At 41.4% G+C, this 27,173-nt stretch overlaps 1 protein-coding gene across 1 annotated transcript in view; it reads left to right on the top strand.

Moving 5' to 3' along the window:
• MAPK8IP3 (mitogen-activated protein kinase 8 interacting protein 3) overlaps nucleotides 1-27,173 on the top strand; it is a 58,668-nt gene that overhangs the window by 25,234 nt on the left and 6,261 nt on the right. Inside the window, exons 8-28 of the mRNA XM_035339825.1 lie at nucleotides 2,471-2,482; nucleotides 4,154-4,171; nucleotides 6,504-6,561; nucleotides 7,662-7,814; nucleotides 9,382-9,463; nucleotides 11,196-11,326; nucleotides 12,117-12,173; nucleotides 12,620-12,790; nucleotides 14,483-14,609; nucleotides 15,466-15,561; nucleotides 17,204-17,365; nucleotides 18,338-18,503; nucleotides 18,967-19,152; nucleotides 19,792-19,978; nucleotides 20,816-20,938; nucleotides 21,160-21,240; nucleotides 21,780-21,847; nucleotides 23,324-23,472; nucleotides 24,210-24,381; nucleotides 24,516-24,629; nucleotides 26,029-26,067. Coding sequence (XP_035195716.1) covers nucleotides 2,471-2,482; nucleotides 4,154-4,171; nucleotides 6,504-6,561; nucleotides 7,662-7,814; nucleotides 9,382-9,463; nucleotides 11,196-11,326; nucleotides 12,117-12,173; nucleotides 12,620-12,790; nucleotides 14,483-14,609; nucleotides 15,466-15,561; nucleotides 17,204-17,365; nucleotides 18,338-18,503; nucleotides 18,967-19,152; nucleotides 19,792-19,978; nucleotides 20,816-20,938; nucleotides 21,160-21,240; nucleotides 21,780-21,847; nucleotides 23,324-23,472; nucleotides 24,210-24,381; nucleotides 24,516-24,629; nucleotides 26,029-26,067 — 2,352 coding nt within the window. The remainder of the gene's footprint in view (nucleotides 1-2,470; nucleotides 2,483-4,153; nucleotides 4,172-6,503; nucleotides 6,562-7,661; nucleotides 7,815-9,381; nucleotides 9,464-11,195; nucleotides 11,327-12,116; nucleotides 12,174-12,619; nucleotides 12,791-14,482; nucleotides 14,610-15,465; nucleotides 15,562-17,203; nucleotides 17,366-18,337; nucleotides 18,504-18,966; nucleotides 19,153-19,791; nucleotides 19,979-20,815; nucleotides 20,939-21,159; nucleotides 21,241-21,779; nucleotides 21,848-23,323; nucleotides 23,473-24,209; nucleotides 24,382-24,515; nucleotides 24,630-26,028; nucleotides 26,068-27,173) is intronic.

The following is a 27,173-nucleotide window of genomic DNA, read 5'->3' as shown; positions in this document are numbered from 1 at the left end:
CTACAGTTCCAGTTAGTCAAAGGTGCTTCATCTCTTCCAGTAATCAGACTGCCTGAAGATCAGTGACTGATTCTGGATCTTGGGTCATATTTGGCAGTTAACACTTGTATAATAAAAAGCGTGCAGAAACTTTGAACACTGCCTGTGTACGTATGGCTTGTGAAGATCAGATTTGTTTCCACCTAAAATCTGAACCATCAATAAGATCTAATTTTTAAATTTAAGAATAATGTTATTCCATAGAAAGGAATTATTTACTCAGTGTGGACAGGCACTAGAACAGGTTGTCCAGAGGAGCTGTAGTTGCCCCATCCCTGGAAGAGCTCAAGACCAAGTTGCATATGGCTTGCAGCAGCCTGGTCTAGTGGATGCTGTCCCTGCCCATGGCACAGGGGTTGGAACTAGATGATCTTTAAGGACCCTTCCAACCCAAATATATCTGTGATTCTAAAGTTTGTCCTTTTTCACCTTACCAAATGCATGGGGGAAAAGAAAAAAAAGAAAAAGATTGCTTAATATTCACATTCCTTTTGCTTAGGAAATAGAAATTTCTTGTTCTCTCTTCATTAAGCACAAAAATGAAGGTTTGTTTCCTGGATAATGCTGTTATTAGGAGTAGTTTTTTCTGCAGAGCAGCAAAACTCTTGTAGCTGATAGCATGGCATGCTAGCAGAATAGGAAGGCTTCATCCAGTTCCTTTCCAGACCTGGGGGGTGATACACGATGAAATCAGTTCGCCGAGTGAGTTTCGTGACAGAAATGTCAATCTAATTACTCCTTTTGTTGAGTTCTGGCTACCAGCTTTGCTCACATGGAAGTGTTCTTCGAAATGAACAGACATCAGACGTGCTGCTAGGATTGTATAAAGGAAGGAAGGCAGAGAGATCTGAGAGGCTGTATTTCTCTGACTTAGAAATGAGATTTAAGCACTTTTTTTTTGTCTTTTCACTGTAGAAAGCACTAAGAATGTCTCAAAGTTGGAGGACAAAGTCTAGATCTCGGTACTAACAAACATTATACAAAAATTTGCCATTCTTGTTAGGTAAATTGTTTCCTTTTCTGTAACTTTTTGCCTGAAGAGCCACAGATGAAATTGTGCTATATGGACATGATAAAAGAAACACGATCCACAATCCAAAATGTTTCTTTCTTTCTGGGTCTTATTTAGAAAATTAAGTGTAAATAAAGCTTACCAAAAGTGAAAACTTCATTCTTCCTCTAGTCTTTCTCAAAGCTTGGAAATCAGCCTTCAAGAATATTCTTTCCTTTTGGACTCACTTTCTTAAAGAAAGAGAAATCTCATTAAAGAGGACCTCAGAGTAGAATGATCTTGGAAAAATTACCCTTGAACAATAGCTGGGTCTGTTTCTTCAGTGGAAAATCTCACTCTTTCCTTCTGAATGTCTTCTAAGCTACCAGCATCCCTTTGTACAAAAGCAGCACTCCTCATTGCACTTTTGGAATATAAAACCTGCTTTTTTCCCCATGTTCTAATACCGTTGTACACACACTAGTTTGTATAGGGTATATTCTGGAGAAATACATGGAACAAGAACAATTATTTAGCAGTGGTAATTGTTGACCTAATTCCCTTCTTTCTCACTGCAGCCTTAGGAACGCTGCCACCACCTAGTTGGCTGTTTGCCTCCCTCCTCACTTGTTAGTTGCTTGTTCTTTGCTACCAATCCTGGGTGGGCTCACTCTTTTCTCATCTACCCTTCCCTTGCTCTTCACTGTCCCAAGAGACTCTGGATGTGGAGGAGGACTAGTGGTTCAGTTGTGGGCTGTGTGAAGTCCTTTCAGTTTTAGGACTCCGACTGTGCTTTGGAGATTAAAACCTCACTTCAAATAACAGGGATTTTGAGGTGAAGACGGAAATTCAGTTATATATATATATATATGTAAGCTTACCAGTAATATGTTTTTTTAAACAAAAGTTGAGATTATCAAACCAAGTCCTTGCACTGCACTGGGGGGAAAAAAGGTGTTCTGCAATGTAACTGATTGTCTTTTGCACACTGATGCATCACTGAAGTGCACATTAATTTCAGCAAATCTGGTTGCTAAAAAGAGATGTATTGCAAGGGGAGGGGAAAGGAGAAGGCAGTGGAAAATAGCTGTTCTGCATTTACTACTACATTAGAGAAAAAATAAAAGTTTACCCAGTTCAAGATGTGATTGCCTGAGATTCATGCCTATAAAACTGCGGGTAGCTAAGGCATGTAGTTGCAGTTGTACCTTGGGTTATCTTCCCTTAGTTTTTTTGTCCTGTATGTAGAGTCATGCCATCTACAGACATGGCAGGTCCTGTCCTTACTATTTCATGCCTTTTGACGTGGAAATGGCTGAATCATTGTCAATTTTTTTTTAAAACAAAATTTTTCTTTTGTTGGTTTCAGTCAGTGATTGATCATTTTTTCACTTCCTTTTTTCCCTTGTCTCTCTGTGCTTCGCTGGACATGGCCCATAGGGGAGTTCTCAGGTGTGTATCTCTCCTCCACTCAGTTTCCTTTCTTGTTTCTTTTTTCCGTGTTGAGACTGAATGACATGGTATACACGTGTGATACTCCCCTGCTCTTGTCCAATCACGGTTGGCTTCGCAGACTTTCTCCCACCTTTGCCTTGCTTGGTTCCTTGCACTGACAGGTCCCTGGACAGTAGGACACCCCGGCTTTGTGCTCACATGCCTGCTGCGTTTTGGTGTGGCTTTTTTCTGGTGTGGCTTTCTGCAGGTTTGCTCCACTATATTACACTGGCCTGTCTCTCAAGGTCTTCAGAAAACTCTGCTGTACCTTCCCTTTTTTCAGGGTGCAAAGTGCCTTTTTTCTGCATGAGTGCTGTGCTCTGAGCAGAGCTCAAGTGGGTACAGAAGTTTGTTTCCTGCTTTTCTTCAAGTGAACAAGGCTGTGAGGAGTCCCTCTGCTTGCATGAAGGCTGCTCACTAGCAGTAATCTCACCAGCAGTGGAAGTAGATCTGATTTTTTGAAAATGCCTTTTTGAATCAGAGCCTGTCTTTTTTTTTTTTTTTTTTTAAGCTTTGTCATCCTGGTAGGAGTTTGAAGTGATATCTCTGTCTTTTTTATTTTTGTAACGAAGGTTTGCTGCATTAGGGCCATGCTCTTGTCATCAGGAGGTCAGCAGGCCCTAGACTTGCAGAATTGTCACCTTTCCATAAAATGCATTTGGGCCCTGATACAATTTCAGATGAAGTCAAGGGGATCTCTCTTGATTTCAGTACAAACTGAATGAAGTTTCCCTATAATAAAGGCAGGTGACTTATGAACGCTCAACACAAAATACTGTGCAGTGTTGAGCTGTCACGTTCCTCTGCACAACACCTCTTGATGTTGGGTCTGTAAGGTTACAAAAGGAAGGATGGCTTCACCGAGAGGGTGGTTGCACACTGGAACAGGCTCCCCAGGGAAGTAGTCACTGCACCAAGCCTGCCTGAATTCAAGAAGCAATTGGCCTGTGCACTTAGTCACATGGTCTAAAATTTTGGGTAGACCTGTGTGGTGTGAGGAGTTGGACTTGATGATCCTTATGGGTCCCTTCCAACTCGGGATATTCTGTGATTCTGTGATTTCTTTTAGTATGAAATATTTTTACTCTATTTTTTACTCTTTTACTGTTTTTACTCTATTACTGTAAGCCACTTTTCTTTTTATTCTCCTCAGAAAGCCTCACACTGAAGTTGAGTTAGAATTTATCAGTAACAAAGTGGGTTTGGGCCTGTCAAAAAGGCCACATAAGAGCTTTGATATCCCTCCTCCCTTTTTTTTTCCTCCTGCCCCTATCCTTCCTTCACCCTATTTGTAATGTCTGTTGAATTACCTCTGTCGTGGAGATGGGAAACCTGAACATGTTTAGTCCAGGGGAAATGATGAAGATGGAAGAAAAAGATGAGCTCATGTTGAGCTTGTCCTAAAATCTTAAGTGTAAAACTGCTTAGGCTAGGCTGCAGAAGAACAAGGTGTAGACTAGTTTATATTCAGCATCACTTATACTGGCACCACAAAGGTTTACACGTGCTGATGAGCTGCTCTGTTTGCTGTTTACAGATTCGTATTTAATGGCTGCTTTTTTCTCTTCCTTTCCTCCCTTTGTCCCCATATCTTTCTGTTCCCTTTCTCGTATGGGATGGCTCTCATAGTACGGGATGATTTCTTTGGTAAGGCGAAGGCCTTTTTTCTTTTTTTCTTCTTTTTTTTTTTAACTGTATTTTTATTTTTACATTTCTTCCATTCACCCAACATCTCTCCATATGTCTTACATTCCCTTGCTTTTTTTTTTTTTGTGATGATGGTATCACCTCTCCAAGAAGCAGGACGCAGCTGGTCCGCAGTGTTGATTTGAGGTTTTTCTTCTTTTTCCTGATGTGGTTGATTACCCACTTTGATGCTTCACACTACTTGCCTGACTCTAAGAATTGCAGAATGTGGAATGGCTCTCCCCTTTTTTCCACATCACAAAGGAGTAAAGACTTCTCCTTTTTGTCACTCCACAGTGGTGTGTTTTTTTTCCCATTGAGTAAGGCTTTCTCATTACAGCCTGCATGAAATTATCTCATAGTATCCACTCTGTGGCTGTGGGATGGCTTCACCCATTTCTTTATTGCAAGACAAGCCCCTCACACCTCTCCCTGGTTAGAGCATCATCAGGCTGTGACTGTGTCACACAAAGTAGGTAGTTGTGAAGGCACTGATGGCTGGGGCACAGTATGACTTCAGTTCTCTGATAATAGCTCACCCTCTTCACCAGAATTCCTTTCTCTCCCCGTGATAGACCCAGGGAGTGATAACTAACTCATGAAGAGAAGGAAAACAGTTAGTCCAAAAACCCCACCAAACACAAGGAGGAACACTTTCCTCAGCACCCATAACATCCTTGTGCCATTTTAATGTCTTACTGGCTAAATATTTGTTTGATCATTTACTAAAAGGAACAAGAGAAACATTTAATAAATGTTGTCTATATCTGGTGACCTCTGGATTTTCTGAACAACATAAATGTCTTGAAAGAAAAGGCTATACCTTACTCACCGTACCAAACCAAAAATGTACTTCAGTTCACAATGCAGTTACCTCGTGTCACATTTTGTTTGCAATATTGCTTGACACGCTATCCAAAGAACACATTGCCTGAAACATCAAAGTGATTAATTATCTGTCCACTGATTTAAAAAATAAAACAATAAAAAATGCTGCTTTTTACTCATTCCTGCTGGGATTTTGCTTTTGCCATCATAAATTCATCCCATCTAACTGTGGGAAGAGGCTCTGTTTGTTGGGGTGTTGTGATGTGTTCTCACTTCTTGTATGCTACCATGTTTCTCTAACTTCCATTTACTTAAAGTTTGTGTTGTTTTTCTTTTATTGTAAATATTAATGAGCAAATAACAGTTGTGAAAAATGCTGATGTCTTTACTGGAAAGGAAGAGGTAGTTCAGAGGGCTGAACAAGGAGCACTTCAGCACAAACACTGATTGTTGTGATACCTCTTAATGCTCTAGGACTTGTGTTGAGAAATAACTGTCTCTTGAAAGGAAGAGGTCTTTGTGTCCTATATGCTCGGGTAGCCTCTGTTTCCCATTGTAAAATAGAAGCTGATCCTGGAATTTGGCAAGATCCCGGCAGCAGTGAACAGTCAGGTTATGGTTTTGGTCCCTAAATTCTTTTCCGTTTGGTTTTACAAAATACTGAATTCAATCTTTGCTCTTAGCTGCAGACTTTTCAAAGTCCTTGGAACCTAACCTGCACATTGCAGCTATCGTACATTTGTGCCCCAGTGGAAATGCAGTGCATCTGATCTAGGTGCTTTCTTGGATTTGGTCCTTAAGTGCTGGGCCTGAGACTCCAAATTGTAAACACCTATGGGAGAGCTGTTAACTAGTGGAGCAGTGGACAATCTAAAGTCCTCTTAAAAGTGTAGTGGTGGAAGGTTGATAATGGGAAGCCTTTCATGTGTATCAGACTGGCCGCATCCATGATCTCAAATCTGTTCTGGGAAGCAGGATATTTGACTTAACTAAGACAGAAAGAAGAGCACCACTGTGCAGATCTGGCCAGCAGTTTGGACAGTGTTCTGCTGTGCTCTGAGGAACCCATGAGCTTCTAGCTTTTTCCTGTATGAGTGAACATTGAAATGTTTGTAATAGCTCATGGTTGTACAATACAGCTATTGACTTAATTTCCCCTAACTAGTACTAGTGAAGGTCTCTGCTCTGTCCTTCTCTAGGGATTCTGTTAAAGTTGAGGTAAAAAGCTAGGTGTGTATTTTTGCTGTTAGCTGAAGGACATGTGGGTGACTTTGCTTGTGCTGCATGGTCTTCCACCAAGAGGCACTCCACTCTCCGTAGCAGGACATAGACCTGTAGGGAAGCCTAACAAAAACAAATGATCTTCCTCAAGTCTGAGTCAGTCAGTGCCATACAAGCTTCGTATTTCTAGGAGAGCAGATGAAAACTGCCTGACCATTTTTCTTTCTTTCTTTCTTTTTTTCAGGAATGGGCAAAGAAGTGGGGAATTTGCTGTTGGAAAACTCACAGCTACTGGAGACCAAGTAAGGAACTGTTGCATGCTCTGAACTGCCCACCTGGTTATAAATGAGTTATCATCCTGAAGTAGGTCTTGGCAAGAACTCCAGCCTCGCTGGGGCTTGCTTGTTTATCTAGCAGGCTCTCTTGAATACTTGTATCTTGAATTGCAGAAGAGTGATTCCTCTTCTGAGTGACTTTCCTAGCTGTTTGCTTTCTTGCAGGCACTTGGGTAATGTGTCTGGACATGTGCCTGTAGGGTCTGATTCCACCTGTGAAATCAGTGGCAAGCATTTCATTAACTTCAGTGGGAATCTAAATGGGTCTGGGCCTCTGTGAGGATATTGCAATTTTAAAGTTATTATTTGCAAGGTTTGGTTATTTCAAAAGAAAATTTTCCTACTGTTGAGAAGGATATGGTTTAGTGGAGGACTTGTTAGTGTTAGGTCAGAGGTTGGACTCGGTGATCTTGGAGGTCTCTTCCAACCTAGACTATTCTGTGATTCTGTGATTTCAGAGGTTTAATAGTTGATAAAAAAGAGCTAGACAATGTAATTGGCTTATCCTGTGTGAAAGGTTGGCAAACTAGATAGTAAAGAAGCTAAGCAACAGGGGAGAGGAAGACAAAGAAATCCTAAGGGTGATAGTTGAATAATTATGGTGGGAAGCTGCTAATTTTAAAGATTTTAAGATATTTCAGAACTGATTAGAAATGCTTATGTTTGTCACCTTCATCCACAAATATCAACAATTACAGATAATATAAGTTCTGAAAGGCATTTTTTGAATCTTAATCCCATTAAAATAGACGTGAACCTCCTGCAGCTGTTAAGTTACCCTATATGTTCTTTCTGCATTATTCTGTCATCTTTCGTGGAGCACCTGATGTCAGTCAGAACGCAGGACTAGACAAACCTCATTATGACCAGCTATAGTGACTTCTGTTTTCTTCTGCACCTCTTTGTTGCCAAAATGTGCTTTTTCCTGACTTACAGCCTGACTGAGTTATTTCAGTGTGCTCATTTCAACTCTCCTTGTAGTGCCTGTGAGTTTAGTTTCAAGTCTGTCTTATGGATGGCTGCTGTTTTGGGGCATTTTTGCTTATTGTTCCTTTCACACCTTTAAGAAATGCTTTGAACGTTGTGAAGAATGATTTGATTGCCAAGGTGGACCAGCTGTCTGGAGAGCAAGAGGTGCTGAAGGGAGAACTTGAGGCAACAAAGCAGGCCAAAGCCAAAATGGAAACCAGAGTCAAAGAGTTGGAGGAAGAGCTGAAAAGGTGAGTGATTCACTGCTGCCCCAGGGAGCTGGGAGAAGCTGAGCTCTATCCTCAGGTAGAGGTAAATCTACCTGCTCTTTTAGTTTTACTGTTTAGTTTTATCCCTCATGGATGTTAGTATTGGAATTCAAACGTACTTTACAGAGCATTTCAAGGTTTATGGTATGTGGCTGAGCTATTTCTAATGTTTTTAGATTGGTTTTTATTGGTTTGAAATAGATGATTGAATCTTAGAAAACCTGCAGAATTTTCTCCCCAACATTAGGATTCCATCGCAGTGATTGCACGTGTAGGCGCCCCAAAATAAAGCGTTCATAATTTCAATTTGCAACTTTTTTTAAAAAAAGGAATTTCTGAAACAGTTGTTTTGAAGGAAACTTAAAAGTTTGATGCTGGCAGTGGCCAAGACAGTTCTGAGAGGGATGAATACCCAATAATTTAATGAAAGAGCTCATGCAGATTCCCACAATGATTAAATGTCAGTATTTAATTGTTTCAATGTTCAAGTTAAGAGTAAGAAGAGGGAGAAGAGATTTTAGAGCCCTATGCAGGTAGCATTTGGAGATATCCCATTTCTAATTTTCCACCTCAGCCTGAATGCCTAGCAAAGCCTGTGAAGATTTCATATCCATAAGACTATGCATGCCCCATGGGGCTCTAAGATACATAATTACATTTTAACTAGCTGTACTATCAGCACTGTGGTATCTCAGATTCAGTGGACAGTGCTTAGTTTGCATCTGGAATCTGGAAGGTTACCTCTGTTATTTTGTAATTTGAGCACAAAGTCACTAAGAATAACACAGACCAGTCTCTTCAAAATGTCTGAAGTGAAGGTAGTCTCACTAGCAGTGAAAGTAGATCTGATTTTTTGAAAATGCCTTTTTGAATCTCTCATAATGTATGTAATATATTATGCAGTATGGGCATGGACTTTTAACTGTCCGGTGTGCTTCTTTTAGGAGATAAGATGGCATTTCTGCACTGTCTTTCTTGCTAATAGAAGTTCTTGTAATTCGAATGGGACTGAACCTCAGTATGGGGCTTAGAGAAATGTAAAACATTCAGATGAATACTTTAAATAGTTTATTAACATGTATTTGGTGTTCTTTACCATTATGGCAAAATGATCTTCATATTAGAGGCTTTTTCTCTGCACTGAAAAGAGAAGCAGCCTAGACGAGCTTAAGCTAGCATTATCTGTTGATAATGGCTCAGTTTTACATGATTAAGATCTCATCAAACATTTGAATATAGATTATGGCTCGGAAATAGCAATTGACAGTTCTTTTCTGGTGGTCAGTGTTTTGGGGCTTGGTGCTTAAATCAAGTGTTCCAAAGAAAGGGGCTGATGTCAATGGAGCTGCTCAGAGTAACAAGCTGCAAGAGGGAGGAATCGTATCAGAGAAGCATCTCATAATGGGTGCCTTGTGATGCATCCAGTTCTCCCTCCAAATGATTTCTCATTGTGAATAGATGATTCTTTCCCCAAAACACCTCATAGAGAGCCCACCAGTTGTAGTCACAGTATTACTTCTGGTTTGATGCATTTCTTTCTGTTTCCTAGAGTGAAATCTGAAGCAATTGTTGCACGACGAGAACCCAAAGAGGAGGTGGAGGATGTAAGCAGCTATCTCTGTACAGAATTGGTATATTACATTACTAAAATGCCTGTGGGGAAAGGGGGTTTATGTACTTCTGTATTCATATGTGATACCCAAGATGCAGACTGATCTGTTAACAATGAGGGCAAAGCTGGCGAACTGCAGGTTGTTGCCATGAGATTACCTTTGCATACAACTTGCAAACTGTAGTTTGGCAAAGATGAACAGCTGACACAGTGACAATAAAGTGCACAGTGTGCTTTCAGAAGAACAGTTTTGAGCAGTGCCCTACTCAGCACCCTCTGGTTTTCATCACTTTTGAATGACAGACGAGTATTTTCTCACAGGGTCTTGTGACAGTCAGCCTTCTTGAGAAGACCTTATCTCATGTTGGCAAGGAAGCTGTAAACTATGAGGATTTTGTGCAGTGAAACTTGGGTTTTATAGGCAGCTGTCTTCTTTTAACAGTTCTGTAATCTCCAGTCTTGCAGCATTGTTTTTCCTCATTATTTTGTATATATAAGCCAGTACTGCCTATTTCAGCCTACAGGCAGAGAAGGCTCATGACAGCTCTTTAGCTGTCTGTTTTGGCTGAGATAGAGGCTTTTCAGCAAACTCCACTGTAGCCAAAAAAGAAGCAAACCAGAGGGTGAGAGAAATCCCCTGTAATGGTCTCCTTGCTAGGACAGGAAATTAGATACACTTCAGTATTACCATTTTCTTCCTGTCCAAGAGGTTATTGAACAAAGTTTAATTTCAGCCTAACTCCCCTGACTTAACTGGGATGAAATTAGTCTGTTGATAATTTAGGTAGGTAGTAAAGTTTTCAAGTTGTTCTTGTGAAACGCTGAAGAGAACTGGATTCTATTTATTATGAGCTGACAGGAGGTTTGTTTATTTTTTTTAATGAGATGAAGTTTGTAAAATTCCTCTTCATGTATATAATTCTTGATTTGACTGGCCATATAGGTTTATTCCAAGTCCAGGGAGGCTGAGGAGGGACTTGGTTAGTTTGTGTTAGTGCAGCTCTCTGCAGTACTGCATCAACCAAGCTGTGATTGGGAGTTGCCACGGTTTAGACACAACCCAGTGCCACTTCTAGTAAAGAGTTCCCAAAATTGTTAGAATTTCTTTTGGGGCAGATATTTTACCCAGTTTAGTTGTCTTATTCTCATTTTCCACTCCCCAGAAGAGGCATTTAGAATCTCTTTGCTGTTGCCTTCTAACCCAGAGTGACATATGCCTTCGCTGGAAGGCTAAATTGTGTCACCAAAGAGGAAAAGGCCTTTCTTTAATTCCTTGTGCCCTGTGCCTTTATCAGTGTGTACTAACAAAATGCCTTCTTCCTAGCCCTTGTGAAGGGAAAGAGAACATAACCTGATGTTCCCTGCTGCTTGTAACTGAATTTGCTACTGAATCTTTTTCACTAAATCCTTGTTTTCCGAACTTTATGGACCAATGGACCACTGTCAGTTCTCAAAATCCCTTGCAGATTACCAAAACACATTAATGACAATAGTCCTTGGGTAGGGCTTTCAATTTGGTGATGATTCTAATTCTACTTTCTATGGGTTTTCAGAACACCCAGAGGTCCATGAGCCATGGTTCGGAGATCACTTGTCTAGAATTAGCACCTGAAATGGGAAAGGCAGGGGGTAATCAAGCAAACAAGGAAGAGCACTAACAAGTATTTGTTTCCCTCTCCTGACTTGCCCTATACTAACATCAATCCCCTTCCATCTTTTGTTGGCTGAAGCAGTGCTCCTCCCCTCTGCAGGACAACATTCCCATAGCTCAGCGACGTCGCTTCACCCGCGTAGAAATGGCAAGGGTTCTGATGGAGCGCAATCAATACAAAGAGAGATTGATGGAGCTCCAGGAGGCTGTCAGGTGGACAGAGATGATCAGGTGAGGCTGGATATTGGTGAACATTCCCATTTAGGACAAAACCTGGCCATGCTGGACTTCGAACTTTTAGTCTTGAAGCTCTTACCAGGGTATGCGAGAAAGTTCTGAAAGTTTTCCAAACGGTAAATTCTTCTGTCCTAATAACCTGATTCTTTCTCTCATATTCCTGAACGTGGGCTGCAAATCAAAGAGTTGCCACTGTTATTTGGAGATACCGGGCAGTTGTTTGTCTTGCTAGTTTCTTGTGTGCTAATTAAGCTAGAAGCTATAGGGAACAGGGTTACTTCTAATTAATTAATTCCTTTGGCAATAGCTTAAAATGAATGTGATGCTGGGGTTTGTAATTACCAGACTAATACCATGGCAGTGATACTGTTGAAGGGAGTTAATAAAGGAAGTTGCCCAGAGAAGTCGTCGATGTCCCATCCTTGGAGGTATTCAAGACCAGGTTGGACAAGGCCTTAGGCAACCTGATCTGGTGGATGGCATTGGAGGGAGGTTGGAACTAGATGATCTTTAAGGTTTCTTCCAACCCAAAATGTTGTATGATTCTATGATAAATCATTGAATTGAACACACTTAATATTGGTATTGAAATATAAAGTAGCTGGGTGTGCTTTTATAAAAATGACTGAATGTCAATTCCTCTGTGTTTTAAACATTGTTAGAAAGTTTCTAGAATGAGTTCTGAGTTTTGGCATGGTTTCCGTAATGGAAGTGGCCTGCTGGTTGGCAGAAAATTGGGCAAAAGATTCTGAAATTAACTTGATTCTGTTGTATTTATCCTTAGAGCTTCCCGTGAGCATCCATCCGTCCAGGAAAAGAAGAAGTCTACCATCTGGCAGTTGTAAGTTCTTTGGTCTGTGTAAGAGTAAGAAAAGGGCAAGCGTTGTCATTTCTGCTTCATACAATATCTTAACAGATTGTTCCTCTGATGTTGATGTCAACTAGAATTATTCTTAGCTGAACCCTTTTGCCTTCAAGTGATTCCTTTGTCCTTAGTGAAATTAAAATCAGATCTGAACATCCCTGTAATTTTGTTTTACAAGCTGGAAGGGCTTATGATTCCCCTGGGATGGAAACTTAAGTACATGCAGAATCAGTTTGATTAAAGGGGTGTTTTCAGAAGGACTTTGGTTTTGGAAGCTAAAAGTGCAGTTTTCATGAAGGGCTTAAAGTACCTTAAAGCACCTACCTTGTTAGCACGCATTGTACTTTCCCTGTTGTGAATCTCTGCTATGTTGTGTTCCCAGGCTCCTTTTCTAATATTTGTTGGCCTTTTCCTGTCCCTAGCTTCAGCCGTCTGTTCAGTTCCTCTTCAAGTCCCCCACCAGCAAAGAGGACCTACCCATCTGTGAACATCCACTACAAGTCTCCAACGACAGCAGGGTTCAGCCAGCGTCGCAGTCACACCATGTGCCAGATCTCCTCTGGCAGCCGCACCCTGGAGTTCTTCCCTGAAGAGTGAGTCACATGCTGTGCCCCAAGCCTGGTTCCCCCAGAGCTCTCCCAGACAGCACCTTTTCTTAGAAAGAAGAGGTGCTTCTTCTATTTTCCACTGAAAAATAGTTTCTGTGCTGTTAAGATGTTTCATGTATTTAGCACTCTGATCTTTCACTCATGGGTTACTGTACTACATGGATAAGCTTAGCAAACTGGCAGCAACTTTAGTATGGCTCCTATGGCTTCCTAGGCCTTTTTTGGTTCATCTCAGCAGGGACCGCTGTTGGCTTTGACGTCAGCCTCAACCCTGGTTCTGTCCTCGTGCTTGCAGACTGTGTGAAAGAATGAAGTAGGACTTTTGTGGTAGTTTGGCAGTGCTGGGAGAGTGTCTTGACCAACCCTGTTGACAGAGACTTCAGGTGAAGACAAAAGTTCTCTCAACATCACATTTGTGATACAATATTTGATTTTAATTTTAAGTATGCTGAAAAAGAGCAGAGTTTTCTTATCTTTATGTCTCTGATATGAAGGGGAAAACTATTCTGTGCTTTACTTGACTTCAGAGTGTCTGTGTTCTACAGCTACAAGGTTCTGTAGTCTGTAGGTGCTATGTTTTTGTGGAAGGATTTGGAGAATGTGATGGTGAAGTAGTATAACTTCTGCAATGTCAGGTGTGTGCTGGAAAGGCAATAAATCATGAGTACACAGGTTTTTCTTTAGAAAAAAAAAAATAGAAGGCTAAATTCGTATTTTATAGTTACCCACTGCCTTTCTTCTGTTCTTATCTAGTTACCATAGCGTAACCATTGCGTGTGGTGTCTCAGGCATTTCAAAACTGCATGAAATGGTGTGTCTAACAGCTGTCAGAAGCTGTTTGTTTTCTCATCCTCTCCGCAGGGGAAGAAGCATGTGCTGGAGAGTGTTTTCTTTTAGGGGTTTGGTTTATTTTAAAATTTTATTTTAGGTATAATAATTTAAATATAATTTGTGAAGTATATGGTTTAGGGGTTTTGTTTTAAGTATCATTACGTGTCATTACATGTGTGTGGAGGTGTTTTTGTTTTGGCTTGAATTTTTTTCTGATGTTGTTCATACCTTGGAGTGATTCTTTAAAAACCTATTGAGAGATAGATATTAAATCAGCATTTTTTATGTTAAATTGTATCCTAAGAGCTCACGGATCAATTTTTCATCTTACTTGTGCCACAGCTGGCTTCATTGTGTTGAAAGATGCAGTTTCAACAGTAATTAGTGCATATTTTCCTTGTCAGCAGTGAAAGCTTTAAAATGGTCAGAAAAATAAATAGTTGACTATAATAAAGAAGAACTCAAAATGCCTACCTCATGGAGACCTTAGATAAAGAAACTGTAGCAGCTAGGCAAAAGTTGCTATCTCATAGATGGTCACATGGAAGGTTGATTCTGTTTCTGAAGGGCTCTTGGAAGGTTGAAGTGGATATCATTTGGCCTGCCACATCATTTGGGTAACAGGGAATTAGAGATTAGGATTGCCTATGTCTGCTTCATAAGAGAGTTTTTATCTTTCATTTCCTGCATCTCCTTTTCTCCTTGTGCAAAGATGGATTTTTGCTGCTTTGTATTCTTAAACTCTTTTGTCTGAGTTTACTCTCCCCATGATGACAAAGTCCCTTAACCTCCTGCCTGTGTTTTTAACCACAGGCTGTAAGGTAATGCTGTTGCTTCTCTCCTCAGTGACTGTACATCCTCAGCACGTCGTGAACAGAAGCGGGAGCAGTACCGCCAGGTCCGGGAGCACGTGCGGAATGATGATGGGCGATTGCAGGCCTGTGGCTGGAGTCTCCCTGCCAAGTACAAACAGGTAGATACTACGCCCCAAAGAGGCTGAGGGGAAGTAGACGCTGTCTTTGAGTTATACCAGTGAAGACCTAACTCTCCCACTGGTAACTTTAGCCATAGTTGTTAAATACCTCCAGTTAGCGGTATTAAGTGCGTGTCTTTTCCGTGTGATATAATTGCAGGCACTGAATAAAGTAATCTTTTCTGCATTTCCACTGCAGTCAGCAGGGGAGCATTCTCCTTTGTGAAGGTGCTGAAAGAGCCTAGTCTAAAACAAAAGCAATCAGTCTTTGTCCAGAGCCCAGTCCTTGTTTTTATTTCCTTCATTATTATAATTGGAATTCAACATCAGATATTTCATTTACGCCATGAGAACTCTACTAGTTTAGTATAAAAAAACAAACGTAGTGCAGTTTGCACCCCATTCTCTCCCCAGCAGTAACACAAAGTAAAATGTCACCAGCCTCATTTGTTGGCCTGCGGCTCCATTAACTCTGGTCAAAGATCATCTAAAAAGGAGTTTTGTAGTGTGGCTTGAAAGTGGAGGAGTTCCAGAACATGGTGGAAGAGAATGCCAGTGTTCTGGCTTCTGCACACTTCTGCACAGGGAGTGTCCTTTAACAGCCCTTTGTCACCAGTGCAGCGGATCACCTCAGCTGACCAGACATGGTGCACCATATCATGGTGAGAGAAACAGTCTCTCAAGTGCCCATCCCTGTAGGGACTTTTTCATGCAAGATGTCAGATGAAACACCAACTGCTATTGGCACGCACCCATGAGGCTAAGAAGTTTGTTTTTGCCATATTGGTTACGCTGCGGTTGCCGTAGCCTAGTGGTTATGCCTTGGTACTGTCTTTCCATTTCCTCTTCCCCACAGCTGAGCCCCAATGGTGGTCAGGAAGATAATCGCATGAAAAATGTCCCTGTGCCTGTGTATTGTCGCCCACTAGTAGAGAAGGATCCAACTATGAAGGTATGTTGCCTCTGCACACAATTGCAGTCCAGAAGTGGACTTGGAATAAACAGAACTTGGTTGCTAAATACACAGTTTTTACAACACTCTGCACTTTTTGTTCATTCCAAATCTTACCTTCTGCTTCCTCTTTTGGAATGCTGGCTTCTAGTGTATGTAGGAAAAAGTACCACTCATACATAATTCTCAGCTGATTCTGGATACCAGCTCCCATGTCTGTCGTACAGGTTTTGCTTTTTTTGAGGCATACATCATAATAGCAACATCTTATACTATTTAAAGCTTCTATTAAGAGTCCTTAGGGACAGACTCCTTATACTATTTAAAGCTTTTATTAAGACTCCTTAAGGCTCAGGGGCAGATGTGTTCTACAGCAGAGTGGGGATCACACATTTCATCATCCTTCCTTTGGGTTCCACTCTTGACCGGGAATACAGTTAACAGTTAAAAGGCTTAAACTAGCTAGAGAAGATTTTTGTGAAGCTGTGTCTGTCAATACATTGGGTTTACATGGCAAGTGTTTGGGAGCAGGGGGGCTGCAGGGAGCGGAGCCCAGAAGCTGCCCCGTGTTATATGAGCCAGTTTCAGCCAGCTCCAACAGGGAACCGCTGCTGGCCAGGGCCAAGCATGGATGGGGTAAAGTGGTTTCAGTTTGCTTTTAGTTTCTCACTGTTCTAGTTTGTTAGTGATAGGCAATAAATTATATTCATCTCCCTCCACTGAGTCTCTTCTGCCCATGACAGTAATTGGCGAGTGATCTCCCTGTCCTTATCTCAGCCTCTGAGCCCTTTCCATCATATTTTTTCCCCCTTTTACTTTGAGGAGGGGGAGTGAGAGAGTGGTTGTGGTGGAGTTTAGCTTCCTAGCAGGATAAAACCACCACAATCAGTACTAGAATATTTTCAGTAGAACTGCAGTTGAGAATAAGTGATCCTCTCTCTGCAGGTAGGACATTTATGTGCTGTAACTAGTTGTTTCTAACTAAGCAGTCTACCATTAACTTCACCAAAATTTAGTGCTGATTTTAGACTTCATTGTGATATTTAAGTTGTAAGAAAATTTTTAACTCTCTTAATTGTTTTTAGAAGGTTGAAGTGATCTTTAGATAATATTCTGTTCAGTATATTTCTTTTATGATGATTTTAGGACAATTTTTGCTGGCTTAGTTCCTTGAATAGGTCTCTAAGATCAGACAAGCACTGATTTTGGGCTAAGGGATATGTGAGGAGACAGAAGAGTACAAGGGTGGGAGGAGGACTGAGGATCAGAAGTGCACTGGGTGTGCAGTCACTGCCAGTTTTGGTTGAGTATAATGCTTCGTATTGTACCCCAGACTAGTAGCAGCTTCCATCTTGCTGTGCTAAAATCACTTAGGAATGCCATGCTCAGAAAAACTGAGGACGTTTCAGAAGACATCTTTCAGTTACGTACCTGATTTATTATTTTTATTTCCTTCATATGTTTGATACATCTGTTTAAAAACTTGGTGATTTTTGCTAGATTGCAGAGGTCCCTTTTCTTACCTACATGAAGTGTGACTATGTCCTCTAGTAGAAATCAACAAGATCTATTGTTTCTACCTAAATGTTTTAGTAGTTTGGTATGTTTACACTGTCTGCTTCGCATTTCTGTTTCTGTTTAGCTGTGGTGTGCAGCTGGAGTCAATCTCATGGGATGGAGACCTTTGGAGCAGGAGTCTGGGAATGGGCAGAAACTGGATCCTGGACGTGATCCCCTCACTTGTGATCGGGAAGTGGAGTGCGAGAACAATAAAAGTAACCATACCTCTCCTGAAAAGAAAAAGGTCAGAAAAGAATTGACTTTTTTTTCTCCAGTGTTCTTTCTCATTCCATCTCTTACATGTCCTCTCTTCTCAGTACCTTTGTATTATACTTACTACATATATAGCGAAGTCATTTCTACTGTCACTACTGTTGCAGTATTTCTGAGACATTTTCTTGTGGGGGAAGGTTTGTGGTATGGTTCTGTCAGGAACTCTGTGTAATTTGGGCTAAATTATCCAGGATAGAACTTTCCAACTTCAGCTTTTGAAACATTTGGAATTTTTGAAAAAAAAATGTTAATAATGAGGACAGTTAAGGACTGACAAGATTGCTAGGAAGACTATGGAGTCCTCATCACTGTAAACTTAAACAAAAAAACCGACATCATCAAAAAGCTTTAAGAAAAGTATAGACATAGTAAGGTCCGTAAGTTCAGTTGGTTCAGAAGTTGAAGCTCTTGAGATATATTCTGGCTCTGTTTTTTAGTATTGTGGTGGTTTGTGTTTTTTTTTTTTTTTTTTTTTTTTTTTTTTTTTTTAAGAACCAAGCCATTCTTGAGAATACAGATACATTTACAGATAATACAGCATTTTATCCTTCCTGGTTTGTGGAGTTGTTCACAGCTGTCTCACACTGCTGTTGTATAGTCTTTCTGTGATCAGCATGCTTAAGCTGATAGTTTGAGTCCCAGCTTCATGGTACTCTGTCCAAAGTGAGTGGTCAGTGATATTAGTCAGATATCTCAGAAGATAAATTAATGGCCAAATTTCCCTGGCCCTAGGGAGCCAGACAGGCTTTCGGTCACCGTTCCAGATATGGGTGCAGCAATGTGAAGGTAATTTATGTTGCTCATATTGTTTATCTGCACCAGCTAGGGATGGGTCTTTGGAGCTGGTATTGTGGTCTTTGCATACACAAATTTTGCCAAGTAATAATATGCTCAGTCTGATCTGAGAGGAGCACTGATTCTGCCTGTGTTTGCTCTCCTGAAGGCAAAGGAGTTCCATGAAATGGATGCCACATCCAGTCGTGTCTGGATTCTCACCAGTACACTGTCAACAAGTAAAGTTGTAATCATTGATGCCAATCAGCCTGGCACAGTAGTGGACCAGTTCACTGTCTGCAATGCTCATGTGCTCTGCATCTCCAGCATCCCTGGTAAGTACGGTCCACACACTGTCTGTGATCTGCACAAGGTCACTTTCTCCACTTAAGGAGTGACAAATGGAGCATCATCACTTCAGAACGAACCCTTGGATGCTGCTTCATTCTGTAATTTTCCCTCAAAACTGTTAACTCAAGATCTTGCCTTCTTGTAGGACACTGGAGATCCGTCACTCCTGAGCATTTATTAAGTGGCTCCTTTGGCATGTAAAGGATGTCCCCTGGGAGCAAGAGTGAGCCTTGCCCAGGTTTGGGAGGGCTCTATAGCTGTCCTGGATGTTGACATTGGGGATGAGGGGATTCGCCACAGTGTTGACTGATGTTGTGGTGCCTCCATGGGGCTAGTGAACCTCAAGGATCAGTGTCTTCCCTCCACATGGTGATCTCAGGAGTACTGCTATGTTTAAATTAGCAGTGGCTGCTGGATTCATGGGAGAATCTGTTCTTTGCCCTTCAGCGGCCAGTGAGAGTGATTATCCTCCAGGCGAGATCTTTCTGGAGGGAGATGTAAATCCTGAAGAGTCATCTGGAACAGATGGTGTCTTGGCAGGAATTACTCTGGTGGGCTGTGCAACCCGCTGCAATGTGCCTCGAAGCAACTGTTCCTCGCGTGGTGACACACCTGTGCTGGACAAGGGACAGAGTGAGTTCTGGGATATAAAACTTCATGGCAGTTCAATTATAGCTAGTTCCATGTGACTTACTAGTGTTACAGCTGCATGCTTTCGTCCCTCACTTAACTACTTCAGAGATCTCAAGAAGTTTCTTAATGCAGTACATGAAGACCAAAGTCCCTTTGGTATCTTTAGAGCCCACCTTTTCTCTCCAAGTGATCCCTATCCTGCAACCTGGCTGTGGGGCTAATACAGCAGAGTATTTTGGACAGGTTATATGTTTGCCTTGTTAAATTTATTTCTGTTCTTCTCTCAGCTGTGGCTTTCTCCTCGCAACCATGGCTTCATGTTAAGTCAATTAAGCCTGTATGGAAAACATAATAATGCTCTTGCTGATTCCATACTGCAGTGGTAGCCTTGGAGAACTTCTGATGTTTTGCTAGTCATGGATGGTGCTTTACTTGAAAACTTACCTCTGTTTCCCCATCAAAGCAGCAAACACTCTGGATAAACTGCTACTGCTATCTGTGATGCAGGCTCGGGGGTTGATTGTATCTGACAAGGAAGGATAAATTAAAAAACAAACAAAAAAACAACACTTGATTTTAGCTAGCTTACAGCTCAGTCCTCAGCCCTTTGTACATCTCCCGCTCTTCTTTGTCTCTTAGGTGAAGTGGCTGCTGTCTGCAATGGGAAGATCAACCAGTCCCAGTCCACAGAGGAGGCAACAGAAGCTACAGAGGTACCAGAGAATGGTACAAATGAAGCAGACCCTATTCAAGCCCGGCCTGGGCCCCTCACAGAGCACGTGTTTACGGATCCAGTCCCTGTGCAGGCACCTCTTAGGCAGAATGGGTAGGCTGTCTGGGGCCAATGTGTCAGTACAGTTCTTTACCAGCTCTGTTTTTGTAGGCTGTTTATGAGAATGAGCCTGATCTTCTGATAAAGTGTCAAACTTTTTTTTAGTTTTGTGTCCAAATAGTATTACAGGCGAGATTATAAGGAGAGGAAGAAACAAAATGAAAATAAACATGGTTTAGCCAGCAGCAGATTATGTATCAGCTGTTAAAGAGCAAATATGTGATCTCTGTGAATTTTGAAATGCTGTTGAGACAGATCTTCCAAAATACATGTGCACTTAATATTCTTTCCAAAGACCTTATTGATCCACATGTGAAAATGATGATGTGTTTATTCCAGTAGTAACTATAATGTGCTGTAAAGATAATGAAGAAAGCGTAAATAATAATTACGTGCTGTAAAGATGATGAAGAAAGTCATTGCCCAAAAATTCTTAAGATAAATGTGTCTGATACGATGGGCTGAGGAAAAGGTGGAAATCTGGGATGAAAGTCGTTCCTAAGTCATCCCTTGTTCCAGTTGTTCCTGAAAGTCATTCTCAGTTGTTTTTGTTGAAGCTGGAAATGAACAGAGAAATCATTGTACAGAGAAAAATACTGCTAAACACTAAGTTAATTCCTATGGCTGTAAGGCACTGGCTATTTGCTTTGGGAGAGAAAAAAGTTTTGCATGTTCAGGAGTCAAGCAACTGAAAAACACTGAAGAGATGGATGTGATGTGTATATACAAATGCCCTTATCTGCCTGTGCAGTGCCAGCCTGTGAGTGCAGATGGGCATTCTGTGCATTGCTGTTCATAAACAATTCTAATAATATTCTTCTGTCTCTGAAGGGAGAATGGTCAGCTGAAGACAGAGTCAAGCACAGTACTGCCAGATCAGGAATCGAATGGGGATGCTGCTGGGACTTGCACCAGTGCTGCCCCCACCATGTGGCTGGGAGCACAGAATGGCTGGTAGGTTCCCCTTGTCACCTCAGTTGTCCTCTGGCCTCTACTCATCCTCATACGTCTTGTTTGCTTTTCATTTCTGCAGTAGAGATTCATTACCAGTTCTGAGCCCTCAGCTCATCATGGACACTAATTTCACTTCACATTGCACATTTGTGTCCTACTTTTATCAGGCTGAAGATGTGGGGCCTTGCTGCTAATCCTCACTGATGTGTCCTTTCTTGCAGGCTGTATGTGCACTCTGCGGTGTCTAACTGGAAGAAGTGTCTGCACTCAATAAAGCTGAAAGACTCCGTACTGAGTCTAGTGTAAGTGTGCACTCCAGGGGATGCTGAAGGAGGAAGTTTGGTGACTGAGGGATGTCTTTGGTGGGATGATAGTTCTTTGTCAGTCATCTTTTTCCTTACACTTCTAAGTGCATGGATTTGTGAGGAAAGTTTCCTGAGGATTTTGTTATTAGAAAGTCTTGTACTGATCCACTATCCCATTCAATTGGAGACCTGACCCAATACCATGAATGAGGTGCTGCAGGACAAGTGCAGTATTGGAAGGAAAAAGTGGGAAAGAGAAAAGCAAAATTTCAAAAGGGTGTAAATTGGATGGAATTTGTTGAAACTGTTGGAGTCTGAAGTGTGAAAGAGAAGTTAATCTAAACAGGAAATCGCTGGATAATCCTACTACACATAAGTAAGAATGATCCTCTGCCTTTACAGGATGTTCCTGCAAGTGCTAAACTGAATGGGAGTTGTAGAAAGAATATAAAGAAGGGTTGCGTGGAAGTTAGAAAGGATTTAAGGTCTTTACTTCCACAGACTTTGTAAAAGTACTTACTTTCCTGTGATTTCAGGCATGTGAAGGGAAGGGTCCTTGTTGCTCTGGCAGATGGAACACTAGCCATATTCCACCGAGGAGAAGGTAAAGATCAATATAATAAAAGAAAAAATAAGCTGGCCAAGAGTGCAGCAATGAATTAAATGCTGTACTTAGTCAAGAAGGAAAGGTGCTGGCTTGCGTGAGTACAAACATGTGGTTGAAATGCATAGCTATTATACGCATGTAACCCTTATCCTGAAACATCCAAGGCATACTTTAGCATAATTTCCTGAGGTTTTCTGGGGGGGGAAAAAATGTGTGTATATGTGCTGTGTAAGGATATGTGGAGTGAATGTAACATGTCTAAGAATGCATATGCCATACGGTTGTTTGAGGCATGTTTGATAAGATTAATGCATTTGGACCATACTCAGTGTTACGGGGCATTCACAAATCAACTGTACAGTGCACACACAGGGAGCTCCAAACAGCTCACGTGAGTGGTTTCTGAGCAGATTGCCTGTGCAGTACAAACAGGCCTGCCGCTTTCCAGGTGAGATGCATCTCCCTATAAGTAGTGGAATTGGTCTCTGCATATGCAGAAGGCAGCTGGATTTTTTTGGAAGTCTGGAAATCCCAAACAAATCGAGCCTTCACATTGCACTTGGCATTTCATTTTTCTCATGGGAAAAAAAAAAAAAAGATGTCTGAGTAACCTAACATGCCTTAATCATGTCGTTTCAAGATACTTTTTTGAAGTTTTATGTATTTCTTGTCCTTTTCACTGTTGGAGATTTTGTTTTCCCTATAACCTCAGCAGTTCTTAAGCTGTATTCATACCCTGAGGCTCATGGGAATTTACTAATTGTGAATAATATTTGTGTATTAAGAATTTATTACTCAGTTGTTCATTGAGTAGCAGTTTATCAACCAGGGTGAAATGCAGAGATTTTCTGGTTTTGTGCAATCTAATTTTCAATTCAGCCTTTCTCCTGAGTTCAGTCCTGACCATTGGCACATACAGAATGTTCCCATCAGGAATATGATAATGCTTCATCACCTAGAGGCAATCTGTCTGCAAAAGACAAAGTCTCAGCCTGATTAGGTAGCAAATAAGACCAAGAGAAGGAAGATCTGATTCCTCAGCCTGGATCTGACACTTCGGTGGAATAATAATGTCTGTCTGTGCTATGAGAGCCTCGCCATAAAGACTGCATTCTTCTTTTCCTTTTAAGTTTCCACATAGTCTTGTTAACTTGTCTTTATTCTTCCCCTGCTGTTTTTGTTGTACTTGTTATGGAAGGGTGTTTACTTCATTACAGTCAAAGGATGTTTAAATTAGTCTGAGTTGGAGAGCCTACCAAACTATGGTATTGGCATGTGCTTGGTAACTGTAAGGCTGTGCCTGAAGGGGTTTTATGGGTTGATGGGAAGATCACAGACATGAGTAAGGTCAGCTTTTCAGTATCAGCTAGGCCTGTTTACCTAGATATAAATAGAAAGGCGAGAGGATTCTGTTAAATATTGACATGTCGTGAAGGAGCTGCATTGTTTTTCACGTTTGTTTTTTCACCTTAGATGGTCAGTGGGATCTCAGTAATTACCACCTCATGGACCTTGGTCATACTCACCATTCTATCCGCTGCATGGCTGTTGTGTATGACAGAGTCTGGTGTGGCTACAAGAATAAAATCCATGTTATTCAACCTAAAACAATGCAGATTGAGGTATGAGAGCAAATGTGTATGCATGCACATACTTGTGTTGTATTTATTCTTCTAGCTATTCTGTTGTGGAAATGCAGAACATTTTTGTTGTCCATGGCTGACTGTAGGATGAAAATTGTCAAACTGTCAGAATGGGTCATCTTATGACGCAATCTGCCAGAGAGGTATTTATTCCTTCCTCCCTTTGCAGAGCTTAAATCTTTAGGTAAGTCTGAACTGGACTTTCTTTGTCTTCACTAATGCTATGGGATCATGTACTGTACGAATGTATGTCTGTGCTTTACAGCATTTTGGTAGAAACATTTATTCAGTACAGTGGTGTTAGTACAGACCTGCTTAACAGTGCTTGGAATAATTCTGCTCAAAGAGAGAAGTGCTGAAACTGAATTTCACATGAGTGAGCCAGGGCAGTTTGCTGATCTTCAGAATTCATACTGAGCTGTGTCTTTACCTTCTCTACCAATCACATTGAAAGCTGTTGGTTTCTAAACGTTCCTGCTCCCAAAGTGCTCTGCAAAGACCATATTCTCTGAGGAGCTGCAACTCTGTGCCATGCAACTCCTCATTTCAAACAAGGGATTTTCTGTATACTATAGTTAACTTCTGCAATTAATACATTTTCTTCCAAGGCCTTTGAAACCCAAACCTGCAGTCTCAGTCGAGGAAAATAGAATTTATGTGCAGATAACTGCAGATCTTTTGTGAACTCACTCTGGTCCACCTATTTTGCATTTCAGAAATCCTTTGATGCCCACCCTCGGCGCGAGAGCCAGGTGCGACAGCTGGCATGGATTGGAGATGGAGTATGGGTTTCCATCCGCCTGGATTCCACCCTGAGGCTTTACCATGCTCACAGCCATCAGCATCTGCAGGATGTTGACATCGAGCCTTATGTCAGCAAGATGCTAGGTGAGGCAGTAGGGACTGTCAGTAAATAGTCTGTTGCTCACTGAGATCAGAGAGAAAACAAAATTAATTAGAAGACCTTGCCCAAAGTCCTATAGTCTTAACTAACTCTACAATTCTTATGCACACTTACCTAGGTACTGGAAAACTGGGCTTCTCCTTTGTACGGATTACAGCTCTGCTCATTGCTGGCAATCGTCTCTGGGTGGGGACGGGGAATGGTGTTGTCATCTCCATTCCACTGACTGAGAGTAAGTGATCTTCATCAGAGATTGTTCCATGTTGCCCTGAAAAGAACAGTGCTTGTGCATGTTATTTGTGCAGTATGGCAGATGGCCCTGGCAGGCTGATATTTTCTGGTCGTTTTTCTCTGAACCTGACACACCGTTGATCATAGCTGTGTTCAGAGAGAAGAGCCCTGAGTACGAGTTACCTTGCCCTTGGTTTAATTGTTCCTTAATTATGGAACTAAGTGTGCAGTTAAATGTTTTTAGCCTATTTAAAACCAAATGGAGATCTGTTACTTTTCCTTTCAGTTCAGTTGAAGCTATGTTTTTCTTGGGGCACCAATGATGTCTCTACCATCTCTACAGTCTTCTCTTTTGACAGAGTAGACTGATGCGAGCTGATTTTGTAGCTACTGGAAAAAAGGAGAAACAAAGCCTTGGAAATTGTAGCAAGTCTCCAGAAAGAGGCTCTTGAGTCACCAGGAGGATCTCCCTGGAAATTTTTATTTGCTTTAGACATCTAAGTATCTCCATGACAGTATTTTTCAGAAGCTAACCTTACAAAAGCTTCGTTTACTCATATTAGGGTTCAGTTTTTATCAGTCAAGTAGAAATCAGTATCCTAACACAAATTAAACCTGGTGAAGATACCTAGCAGTAGTAGTTAACAGGCACGTATCTAGAGCTGGAAGTTGAATTGAAGCTCTCAGTAATTCTGGTCTGTACCTCCCAGTCAGCATCTAATTTCCTTGGTGGAACATTTGTTCCAAAATATAATGGGGGAGTAGGAGTTGAGGTTGACTGCAGTTGCTTTCAACGGACAGCAGTGAAATGTACATTTTCTCACCACTGGTTGTAGGAAAGCTGAGAAGCAAATAGCTCTTGTGTAAGAGGGGCAAATCTGCTGTAATTTTCCTGGAAGTCAGAGATGAAGTTGTCTCCTCTAGGGCTGCTGAAGACCCTGGGACTGACACCAGGAAGCCAGTGACAGAGTCCTCTGTACATTGTAAACTCTGTCTCACTTCTGAATCCCTATATTAGATCCCATTCTTTCTTGGTGCTGTTGTCATAATTCTGAATTAAGCTTGTTCACTGCTGTAAACCAGTTGAATTATCTTTTGGTGTTTCTGTAAAAATGTGGTAAGCTGTAAACTTTCACTAGGAACTTTAGCAATGGATCTTTGTGACCATGGACCCTCTTCTGTCTCAGATACTATATTTATCCTTGTAAGATAAGAGTAAAATGAGCAAGAACAGTGTTGGTACAAGCTGATCAAACCTGTAGCTCTTGTTGTGGTTTCTCCAAGTTTATACATTTCTGTTGCTCCCTGAATTTTCTCCCAGTAACCACCTTTTTCTTCTCTCCCATCCTACCTATCTCTTCCTGTGCCCCTGTGTGTTCCCACTCCCTCCCTGTACCTAGCTGTAGTCCTCCACCGAGGCCAACTTCTTGGGCTCCGGGGTAAGTCCACTGCCTCCTTCCTTCAGCTTGCACTCCTTTTGCACCCGCTCACCTTAGCAGTCATACTTTTCTACCCTTCCATCTTGACATTTAGTTCTCTCCACCCATTTTTCCTCATTACTCTTTCATTTTAAGCTAGTCATCTGAGAAAAGTGAACAGAGACAGTAATGTAAATGTCATCATTTCCCATAGCCAAAATGTTTTTATCCATCTCATTAGCCGTTCCTCCTTTTTTGTGTGTGTCAAAGGTACTTTACTCTTCATCAGGATCAGTTCTCTTGTTCTGGTAGGCCAGGTCTGAGATGGAGATTGTAAAGATTTAGTCAGTCAGTTCCAAGAAGCAGGAGTAGAATGTTCTTCCAAGGTCTTCTGTGGTCATCTTTTGTTTTCCAAGCATGCTTCTCTCAGTCAGTTTCCAGGCCAGTGGTACTAGGTGCTGTGGCACCTGACAGCTGCAGATAATCAACCAAGACTTTTAACAAGAGAGACTTGGATCAATACTGAAGATTGTTTGGTTTTGTGCCAGTTAAGGCAGGGTCTGAGTTCACCATTCGGATTTATACTTACTTCAGCTTTTCCACAGTCAGAAAAAACGTTTTTTTCCCATTGTAGGATGTTCCTGTGGCTGTCCAGAAACATTACCAGCATGTCTCTCTTCCTTTTAAAACATCTGGTATTGGTCACTGTGAGAAGCCAGATAATGAGCCTGAAGCCTGAAATGCCAGTACCGGCCCTGTCTGCGGAGCTGAGCCAGTTGTAGATGCTTAGAGTAAACCAAAGCACAGAGGTGTGCAGAGAGCTTTCATCTTAGGGGTATTCTTGTCCCTGCACACATTGATTCTCATTCTTCTGTCCAAATATTTGTACTTACCTCAGCATCCTATCATGAGCCTGCTAGATAAAAACCTCCTTTGTTCCTGAGCCACTTCACAGCTGAAATCCAGCCCAAGCCAACATAGAGAACTACGGATAATTAACTAAGCAATTCAGTTCTCTCTGGAAATAGAGAGAAAGTGAAAGCCTTATGATTTTAGTACTATTTGTGGTTTACTACTATGGGTACATGCAGAAGGAAAGCATCTCCTGTCCTGACCTCTGAGCACTG

The sequence above is a fragment of the Oxyura jamaicensis genome, chromosome 14 (genome assembly GCF_011077185.1).
Source record: "Oxyura jamaicensis isolate SHBP4307 breed ruddy duck chromosome 14, BPBGC_Ojam_1.0, whole genome shotgun sequence".
Taxonomy (NCBI): Eukaryota; Metazoa; Chordata; class Aves; order Anseriformes; family Anatidae; genus Oxyura; species Oxyura jamaicensis.
This window is presented reverse-complemented; position numbering and strand designations above follow the sequence as displayed.